This window comes from Carcharhinus amblyrhynchos, chromosome 16, assembly GCF_965287045.1.
Source record: "Carcharhinus amblyrhynchos chromosome 16, sCarAmb.v2.hapA, whole genome shotgun sequence".
In the NCBI taxonomy this organism is placed as follows: domain Eukaryota; kingdom Metazoa; phylum Chordata; class Chondrichthyes; order Carcharhiniformes; family Carcharhinidae; genus Carcharhinus; species Carcharhinus amblyrhynchos.
The window spans coordinates 24,439,380-24,450,497 of NC_137339.1; the positions used below are offsets into that span (position 1 = coordinate 24,439,380).

Sequence of the window (11,118 nt, forward strand, 5' to 3'; positions counted from 1 at the left end):
GTGCTACCCAGTGTGCCACAGTGCCATCCCATGTACGATGTTCATTATATTGTGGTATCAACACTGATTGGTCTTGTGTCAGAGAGTTAATGAAGTGTACCAGTGCTTGTGTAATGGAAGTAGATTTCAAATTACTCTCAGCAATATTTATTCCACAATTCTACCAAACAACAAAAGAAAACATTATTGCCATTTAGCATGTGCAAATGAAATTTAAAACGCACATCAGTTTGTTTCAGCTCAGCTGCAGAGTAATCCGCTTCATTGAGATCATTTTGCAGTCGCTGTTCTAAATTAATTCAATTCCTGAAAGTTAAAACTGATTTTGAGAGCAGCACTAATGAAAGGAATCATAGTTCAAATCTAGCTGTAAAAAGAGAAAAGGACTGAACACAGCGTTTGTCTAAGGGAAGATCACAAAGCAGTTTTGTCAGAATATTGGAGAAATTAAGTCAGATATTAGCAATTACTCTATTCATATTTCTGTGCAATTTAATGCAAACACTGACCTTCTTTCAAATCAGTTCATGCCTCCACTAAAATATGGAGATGCAAGCGTTGGACCGGAATGGGCATAATAAGAAGTCTCACAACACCAGGTTAAAGTCCAACAGGTTTATTTGGAATCACAATCTTTTGGAGTGCTGCTCCTTCATCCCTCACCCAGTGAAGGAGCAGCACTCCAAAAGCTTATGATACCAAATAAACCTGTTGGACTTTAACCTGGTGTTGTGAGACTTCCCACTGTGTCCACTAAAATAGTTAGTGGAGAAACACTCTATACAACCAATTAATTTGTTCAACAACATAAACAGTAACTTCGAGACAATGCAATGTGTAATATATTAGGAAGCCTTCTGAAGGTGCATTGCTTCCTATTTCATATAATACACATATTAAAAACATAAATTATGCAATATTACTTGATAGACAGTTATGCTGGGTCCATTTCTTCTGATTTCCATCATGTTTCCAATATGTTCTCAGTTTCTGAGATTTTGTTATATGGTCATGTCCTTTAGAGATGGAGAAGTTCAGGAAAAGGTTTCCAACAACTCCACCAAACAGCATGACAACTGTGGGGCTGAACTGGAAAACCTGAGGCGAAAGGTAGGATTGTTTTAGGCATCTGGTAAACTATATCACTGTCTGGATTTCATTTGTATAACATAAATATGGGTTTGCATGGTAAATGTAGCTTCTTATTCGTTTGCACTCTAATACAGCAACCATTTTTCTTTAAAAATGTTTTTGTTGTTTACCAAAGTGGGGGATGATCTGAGACCACAAGTCAGCATCAAGCATTACTAGCTGGAGCATAATCACTAAACTAAATATTCCCTAATACATATAAACATGCGGATTAGGAGCAGTTGTAGATCTCTCGATTCTTCAAGCCTGTTCTGTCATTAAAATGGCTGACCTGATTGTAACCTCCTGCCTATTCCTGATAACCGTTCACTGCCTTGGAATCCATACAATGTAAGTAGAGGCCATTCGGCCCATCAAGTCTGCACCAACTCTCCAAAGGAGCATTTTACTCAGGCCTATCCCCCACATCCCATAATCCCTTACATTTATCATGGCTAATCCACCTAACTACACAACTATGGACACTAAGGGGCAATTTAGTGTGGCCAACCTGCATAGCCTGTACATCTTTGGGCAGCGATAGGTAGCTTGGCCTAAACTCACCTAAATGAAAGGTTGCAGCCTGTTTACAGTAACACTAAATGGCCCAGTTAAGACCCATAATTTGCTGGTGTCAGCGCACATCCAATCACTTTGTTAACTTGTTTAGCAAGAATCTATCTGCGTTAAAAATATTCAAAGACTGATTCCATTGAGTTTTGGGGAAGGGAGTTCCAAAGACTCACTATGCTCTGAGAGAAAAAATTCTCCCCATCTCTATCTTAAAATGGGCAACCCCTTATTTTTAAACTGTAACTCCTAGTTCTAGATACTTCCACAAGAGGAAATTGCCTCTCCACATCCACCCTGTCAAGTCAATCTGGATCTTAAAGGGTTTCAGTCAAGTTGCCTCTTATTTTTCTAAACTCCAGTGGATACAAACCTTGACTATCCAATCTTTCTTTATAAGGCAACCTGCCTATTCCTGGTATTAGTCTAATTGGCAGCTAATACTCTAAACTACAGAAATGAAAAGACTTATTAATGTTTAAGCATTACTCCAATACTCTATTAAAGTAAAGAGACAGTTCAAAACATAACCATTTTGTGAAACCTTGCCTTTGCAACACTCCACAATTTACCTTGATGTAATGCTGGCAGAATAGATTTACAACACCAATGATGTTTCCCCCATTTCCAGCAACTTACAGACACTCCTGATTGTAATTGCTGATTTAGTTGTATCCACATGTGTCATAGATGAGTTGAAGTTGCCGCAATTAATTTAAGAACTTAAAATCTGTAGAGGCAAGCGAGACTTGATTACCCATAGCCTGTGCTGTAATGAGAGTGAGATAAAAAGAATATTGGTATTTACACTAGATAGTTTCTCCAGTGCAATTCACCAAATATTGGCCGAAGAAGCAAAAGAGTCAGGAATGTCAAGTGCAAATTACATTGAGTGCCAATTCCATCAAGTGCTAATTGAATTTCAGTGATATTTTTGCTCTGGATAAAAAGGAATTGTAGAAGAAATTGTCTGTAACCACAAAATTGGCAACACCGCAGATCAAATTAATCAGCATCGCAAGTTTCTGCTAATTGTGTCTGTAGATCTTTGACGAGGCTCTTAAAATTAAGTTGCTGTTCTTAAGCACATGTGTAGGCTTATTTTTAAAACTTTTTTTATATTACTAAGAAACTGACTAATGTGGCCAGTTAATGGTTAGTTTCAGCTTAGTTTATTTATTGTTGTCACAATTAGGCTTACCTTAACACTGCAATGAAGTTACTACGAAAATCTCCTAGTCGCCACACTCTGGCACCTGTTCAGATACACTGAGAAAGAATTTATCATAGCCAATGCCCCCAACTAGCACACCGATCAGACAGTGGGAGGAAACTGGAGCATCCTGAGGAAACCCATGCAGACATGGGGAGAACATGCAGATCCGCACAGACAGTAACCCAAGCTAGCAATCGAACCCCAGCTCCTGACGCTAACCAATGTCTCATAGTGTGATGATACTGTGTCTTTAAGAAATGTATGTTCAGGAATCATCTCTGTTTACCCAGTGTTGATTTATCTGCAACCATGCAGTCCACATACTGAGAATGCAAGAGAACAAACAATCCCAGACAATTGGGGTGTTTGTTTTAATCTGAGCTAATGCTTTTTTGTAATGTTTGTTTTTTCCCCTGGGATTTCTGAATAGGGTTTGATTAGGTTGATTGACAAGAGACAGAGTAATGCGAAGGGGAGATGCTAAGGTTAGAGAAAATCAGGCAATTTCAAGAAGCAAGAGGTGTCTTTTCCTGTTTGTCACTGGAGGCTGCTGTTTTGGAGTTGTCAGAAGACAGGTCTCTCTCTCTGTCCCTCTCTCTTTCTCTCCAGGGGTGTCCAAAGGCTGTAGGACTGTTAACAAGTAAAATACACAAGCCTGTATTCTTCGCTAACTGATTTTGAAGAGGAGTTTAAGTCTGAGGAATCTTGCTTAAATTGGAACTAATAAAGATAGGTCAGTTAGAACCATAACTTATCATGTTTAAGTATTTCAATTGGTAAATGCTTTCACTAAAGTTTAATGTTTTTATTTATTAGTTACAAGTAAGGCTTACATTAACACTGCAGTAAAATTACTTGAAAATCCCCTAGTCGCCACAGTCCAGTGACTGTTCAGGTCAATGCACCTAACCAGTACGTCTTTCAGAATGTGGGAGGAAACCAGAGTCTCCAGAGGAAACCCACACAGACACGGGGAGAATGTGTAAACTCCACACAGACATTTACCCAAGCTGGGAATCGAACCCAGGTCCCTGGCGCTGTGAAGCAGCATTGCTAACCACGGTGCTACCGTGCTGCTATTTAAACTGCATTTTTAAAATAAAGTTTGTTTTGATAAAAGTTTCCTAGTATGTCGGTAGAATCACACCTGCCATGAAACACTTTATCCTCACGTTTATGCAAAAAATAAAAACAAAAGTTAGAGTCAGGTCTGACTTTATAATAAATCCTGGGTTTTCTGATCTGGAGTCTAACAATAATTTTTTTGAAAGTCGCTTTAAGTTATTTAAAATAGTGTAACTTAAAAGTGGCGGACTAGACTTAAAATGCTTAAGATTTGCGATAATCCTATTTTTCAGCTGTATTAATCAAGCTTCACCAGGTTACCATTCTGAAATATGGTGAGGAATATTTTAATAATGCAAAATATTTTTCATAAATTACGTTCTATTAAATGGCAGACTTCGTATTTGGTAAACTTTCAGCAGCAACTTCAGAACTATACTCTCCTCAAACCTTGCAACTTTGAGTGCAGTTTGCCAAAGGCACCCAAAGTGGAAACTTCTGCCCACAATGTGAATTGCCTACATGTACCTGCTTACCCCTGCGCAACCTGTTTCACCTGGGATTTCAGCTCATGTTCCAGCCTTTTCAAAGTTTACACAGAATCTTGACATTAGAATAACATTATTTCAGGAAATACACACCCTGACTTTTTCTATAAAGTTATTCTGACTTCTCTCAAAGCAGCAAGCTACAACTTGCTGTGCTGCAGTTGGAATCCCTTTTCTGGTTTTTAATTTCAATGGTGCATAACTGAAATCACTAGTATTTAATTAGTGTGCCTACAGTACAGAAAGATATTTACTCACAGTAACTATAACACACCAACCAGCTGCATCGCAATAGTCTTTTATGTTTCTATATTCCTGACATATATCTGACAATTATGTGACTCTTAAGTAACTCTTCAAGAAGACTTCTACTTATCATGGTTCATTCTGGAGTAGGGTGGAGTTTTGGAGTACTTGCACAGCACTGTGCATTCAATTTTGTTTGCATTTCATTAAGAATCAAAGTATTCTTTGAAGAGAATGGGCTGCAATCTTACTGGCTCACCATGCCAATCAATTGTGTGATGAGCCAGGAAGATAACATCTGAGCCTAAAATAGTGACTTGTGCATTTGCTATCTTCCTGCCGTGTTTAGCTGGTGAGCATGGCTTCATGCCCAGAAAGGGCACAAAGCCTATTAACACAGATTTAACAAGAGTTAAAGGACTTACCTTGGTCCTCACGGCTTCTTTTCACCTCCTGGAATCTTCCACCCTGCCGGTGAGAAGGCATGCCAGTGAGAATCACTACTGCTCTGCAGTAGCGGGGACCAGGTGCCATCGCCACAACATGGGGATTGGAGCCCATTGAAGCCCATATGTGGTCAGGAGAATGGCTGGCCAGTGCCCATTAGACAATGGCACCCTGGCACCCTGACAGTGCCCATTTAAGAACATAAGAACATAAGAAATAGGAGCAGGAGTAGGCCATCTAGCCCTTCGAGCCTGCCCCGCCATTCAATAAGATCATGGCTGATCTGTCGTGGCTCAGTTCCACTTTCCCGCCCTCTCCCCATAACCCTTAATCCCTTCTCTTATCAAAAACCCATCAACCCGCTTCTTAAAAATATTTAGCGAGGCAGCCTCCACCACTTCAACGGGCAGAGAATTCCAGAGATTCACCACCCTTTGAGTGAAGAAGTTCCTCCTCAACTCCGTTCTAAACCGCCTCCCCTTTATCTTGAGGCTGTGCCCCCTAGTCCTGCAGTGCCAAGGGGGTGTAACCTGAATAGGATGGAGCCATGATGTTGGGGGATGCACAAGGGGGGGCTATAGAAGGGAGGCTATGCAAAGGGTTGGGTCATTTGCTGGGGGGGAACCATTCAAGGGTGGGTCATGGAAGGGTTCATGATCAGGAGGGCATGTCAGGGACTCATGTTGGTGTGTAAGTAGGGTTGAAAAACTCCCATTTTCAGACTTTTAATGACATTTAAAATTTTTTTGGTAAGATCGCCCATGGTGTTTTCATTTTCAGCTCACATTGTGTTTCCTTCCATCAATGAGTAGATGCAGCAGAATATACTAGCTGGCTATACAGACCAGAATGTTCCCACGTTCAGTCCTTTGCCTCCTCATTTGGGATGACGAAATAGGGGGGAGAGAATCTTGCAATGGTAACAAGGCCGAGCATTTCTGGCTCCACCCATTGCCAGGACTGTCTGGTCCCACAGAGCATCAATGGACTTTCGGCTGGGCCGCCAGATCTCCCGCAGCCGGTCCTGTCACAGTGGGGTCAGAAAATCCTGGCCTTCATTTCTGCATTAATAATGGAACATTTCCATGACATTTTGTGCTTCTGAAAGTATGGGAAAATTCAAATCAAAAAGTTTGTTGGCAATTTTCAACATGAACTTGTTTTTTAAACAAAATATAGATAGAAAAGCTCGAAGCTCACTTGAAATTAGCAGGCTGCATCGATAAGGATGGGAATGTAAGACGTGAAGATGAACGTTGGCAGAAAGATCCATGCACGTTGTGCCTCTGTAAGGTAGGAATCTCGGAAAGTTGTAAACTGCCTTCATCCCTACAGTGCAGAAGGAGGCCATACAGCCCATACAACCACAATCCTATCCAAGGCCTAACCCCATGCATTTACCCTAGCTAGTCCCCCTGACTCTGAGGGACAATTTAGCCTGGCCAATGCATCTAACCAGCACATCTTTGGACTGTGGGAGGAACCTGGATCACCCAGAGGAAACCCACGCAGACACGGGGAGAATATACAAGCTCCAGACACACAGTGACCCAAACCAGGAATCCAACACAGGCCCTTGGTGCTGTGAGGCAGCAGCGCTAACCACTGGGATTTCCCCATTGAAGACAGCTCACACTGCTGGGAACCCATAGCAGGGGGCATGCTGCTGGCAGGAGCAGGGGGCATGCTGCTGGCAGGAGCAGGGAATCCCATTGACATGAATGGCTGGAGAATTCCTGCCTGTGTATAAAGGTCAATTTGCTCCCATCAAAATTACGATCCACCTACATGATGAGGTAATGCAGCACAAATTTATTTACATATGTTAACTCCAGTCTGTAGAACAACAAAAATCCTATCTCCAGAGGAACTAATTAGACCAGCAAGTATGAAACAGATTTGGATTTCCTAATCTCTAGATTCTCTTAAATGCATGTAAAAAATAGTGTTCACTTTGTGTTTCTGATATTAGTGTTGGGAATACTGGCTGAGGGATAGGCCCAGCTAAAATTCTGTGTTGTTTTCATCAAATAAATGTTTTACCTAAATTGATTTTGATTTTCGTAATGGGAGTGGTAATGTTACCCCAGACATATAATCTGGAGCTCCAAGTGGTGAATGTAAATTTGACGTTTGAGAGTTTGAATTTGATTTCAAAGAATCTGGAAACAAAATGTGATTATTAATTGTTGTCTGTGGCTGAGCAAATGCTCAAATTTTTCTCAGGATGAACAATAAGAACTGGCCTTGCCAGAAATGTCGCACCCTATGTAATGATTAAAAGCCCCTTTTGAGGGCAGCTACGGCCTGAATCCATCCATGAATTTAATCCATCACTGCCATTTAAAGGTTCGGGCATCCAAAATGGATATTTCTGTGTGACACTTGTCAAAAGTCATGTTTAACAGGAAAGGAATACTCATCATATTCTCCAGCTATTTTTTTCTGACCTTGGAGGAGGAGATAACTACTGATAAACCACAAATGACTTACAAAGAAACTTGCACCAGCAACAGAATATATTTTCTAATTCTCCCTCCCAAACATATACCTGTTTATTTGCTCCGATCACTAGCTCTTTTTACTTCATTCACGGGATATGTGCACTGCTGGCTGGCAGCATTTATTACCCATCTCTAATTGCCGTTGGGGGGCAGTTAAGAGTTAACCACATTGTTGTGGCTCTGGAGTCACATATAAGCCAGACCAGGTTAGGACAGCAGTTTTCCTTCCCTAAAGGACATTAGAAAACCAGATGGGTTTTTCTGAAAATCGACAATGGTTTCATGGTCATCAGTAGATTTGTAATTCCAGATATTTTTTATTGAATTCAAATTCCACCACCTGCCGTGGCGAGATTCGAACCTGGATCCCCAGAACATTAGCTGAGTTTCTGGATTAATAGTCAAGCAATAACACTACTGGGCCATTGCCTACAGCTCTATGAATCATCCACTCAATCAATGTATCTTGTCCTCACTTTGATCCTCCGTCACTCACCTCATCCTTAACTTCACCTTCCATTCTGCACTGCCACGCATTTTCTCCCCTTCCCTTCCCAAATGCAGGGAACGTAAGGCCCAATGAATCCCTGGGTGATTGGCAGCCTCAATAGCTGAGGCAGCTGATTTGTAAGGATGCAGACAGTGAACAACAAGGGCAACATTTCCTCTGAGCTGCACAGCCACAAAGTCCTCCGGATCTTTTGGTGCAGGGGACCAACATGCCACACACTGAAGCTGTCCCTTTAAGATCTGCAGGCACATGACAATCTTAAAGGGACCGTGCAGTGCAACAAATTACCGATAGACGGCCATTTCAGGTGTTGCAAGGGTCCTCACGTAAAGTCACATCCTCCCCTTTGTCTCATTCCCACTATGTTGGTCTGGAAATGGGATGACCTATTGCCAATTGGAAATGGCATGAGAACAGGCCTTAATAGGCCTCTTAATTAAATCTAATTGACCTACATTGGCCGCCCACTGCTTGCTAGTGGGTAGCCAATCCAATGGGAGGGTGACATCTTTCCACATGGCATGGGGTCAGGATTATGGTGGGAATCACCACCTTTACAAAAGTGGCAAAATATTCACCTGCCTGCTTCCAAGCTTGATCCCAACCTACACCCCAACCTGTTTTTAAAAATCTAGCCTTTGATCTTCTGTGAGATATGTGTAATCTTTTTATTTACCACTTGCTACTTACAGGATACAGAGGTCAAATGTGTGGTGACAACCTGCCCTCAGAGCTGCAACAACCCAGTAATGAAGCAAGATGAATGTTGCCCTGTCTGTGAGGAGTGAACCGATAGAGACAACCAGTAAAAAAAAAATAAATAAAATCAACAGGTTATAATATCATCTCTGTTGACATCCAGGCACTGAATGCATCTGTGATTGTTTGAATATTTTTACATTTATCCTCTCTCCGCTCCATCACCTCAACCATCAGAAACCTGGCTCACTCAGTCAACACGGACATAGTGACTGTTAAGCTGAAATAGTCCAAGTGTTTAAATTCCTTTTGTGTGTGCCAGTTACCACGTGCACTGTTTCAAAGAAACATGTTCCCTTTACAGTGTGTCATTTTGGGATCTTTACAAACACAACTTTTTAACTGTGTCAATGTCAATGGTGCTTCATGGTTACCTCAGAACAAGGGTTTCTCATCACTGTGGTGCTAATTATTAGTCTTTATCAGTTAGAAAGATATTACATCTTGAATTTTATACATTGTACCTTTTTTTTACATGTTGGACTTGTCAGTTTGTAAACACTGCTACGTTTTGCTCTGTTGTAACTTCAATGAATCATACCAAGGTACATCATGTTACATGAGGGCTAAGGTGAAAACTGTTAACTTTTTCCAGTAATGTTTTTAGAGCGTGTGGGGTCCATTTCTCAGAAGAGGCTTAGTGCCATCAAACTGCTCCCCCACGCTGTGCTGTAAGAACTGGCTTTGCAATGTAATGTGTGTTGATTAGATTTGGGTGCTTTACATTTTACAGGTACTGTATTAAAGATTAGTAGGTGAATTTTCTGTGGGCCCTTCACCACCCAACATGTATAGTGAAAAATCATGTGAATGCAAGCCTTTATTTCCCCTCCGTTGAGATTGACGTTGGGGAAATGACGGGCTGAGCTAGTTGCTTCCTTGAATAATGCGCTCAGTGGACAAGGCGTAAAAGCCATGAACACAAAGTGGAAAATGTATCCTTGTATGATATAATGTATAAATAACAGAATCGTTTGCCTTGGTTCCAAGTCCAGGGAGGGGTCACTTTCCAAGTCATGTGTTGCCAGCAGGGACTCTTGCCTGCTCCCAGCACACACTGGAAAATTGCTGGCATTTGATTTCAATGCAAGTCACAGCAACGTGTCTGGTTCTACGCCCACTGCCGGCACGGACTTGGAAGGTTACCCCAATGGCTTGTATCTGTTTTGTTTTACTGTTCATTGAGTTGTAATTTCACTTGTGTATAAAGTGAAAGTTGCAATATGACACTGTATGTACTCAGCCAGTCGGGAACAAAAACTTCAATTAAAAACACATGTATTTTTGCTCGTTTTTGTCCAGTATCATCATCTCCCACTCTTTTATCCAGCAAGAGAGTATTTGAATTGTGAACTCTTAGAGAAAAACCTAAAATGCGTTCATTTACATGTTGGATTTCTGTGCTGTGTTGACCATCATTCTTCCCACTGGGAAACCTTCATCATGAAGAAACCGAGGGAGGTTCAACTCACTGGCCACTCACTCGGCACGTTTGTATTCAAGCTGCCACGTTCTTCTTCAGCAAGTGGAGATGCTGGTGGCAATTTACAACTCGCCACCAGAAACTAAAATCGGTTTTGGCCTTTATGGAAAGCAGAAGTATGTCGCTTTGTATCGATCTGATGGAAAACGAGACGGTTTTTGTAACGGATAACCCACAAGACAGTTTTACATTCCGGTGATAAATTGCGAATCACCCCCATTGTGGTTGCTGAGATTCGTACCTAACAACTGGGCAGTGAAGCCAAATACATCATATTTTATCATATTCCACGTTCAGAGAAGAGTTGCTGCTTTTACTGCAGTACTTTTCATAAGGAAACTTGTTCTTTTATGGAATATTTTATGGTGCTGCAGAAGGCATTATATCGAATGTATAGCATGCAAAATAAGATGTATTACATGATTTACTTTGTGAGTACCGAGCTCTTTTTACTTATCAAATCTTCCTATGATGCGTGAACAAAAGCAGCGTATAAAACAATATATTTAGTATACAAATGCTGATATTGAAAGTATCTCTACATTGTGGAAAAAAAACCAATTCCAGCTCAGAATTAATGAAGAATGAGAAAAAACTACTGTGTAGGCTCCTGCTTGCACAAGTTTATATATCCGGAC

At 41.1% G+C, this 11,118-nt stretch overlaps 1 protein-coding gene across 2 annotated transcripts in view; it reads left to right on the forward strand.

The window, feature by feature from the left end:
• The window catches only part of LOC145353895 (peroxidasin homolog), a 180,617-nt gene extending 170,333 nt beyond the window's left edge, over positions 1-10,284 (forward strand). For both annotated transcript variants that reach the window (XM_080204846.1, XM_080204847.1), the window contains 3 exons: positions 1,023-1,110; positions 6,403-6,516; positions 8,931-10,284. In XM_080204846.1, the coding sequence (XP_080060972.1) occupies positions 1,023-1,110; positions 6,403-6,516; positions 8,931-9,026 (298 nt within the window). In that variant the 3' untranslated portion in view covers positions 9,027-10,284. The remainder of the gene's footprint in view (positions 1-1,022; positions 1,111-6,402; positions 6,517-8,930) is intronic.
• The last annotated feature ends 834 nt before the right edge of the window (positions 10,285-11,118 follow it).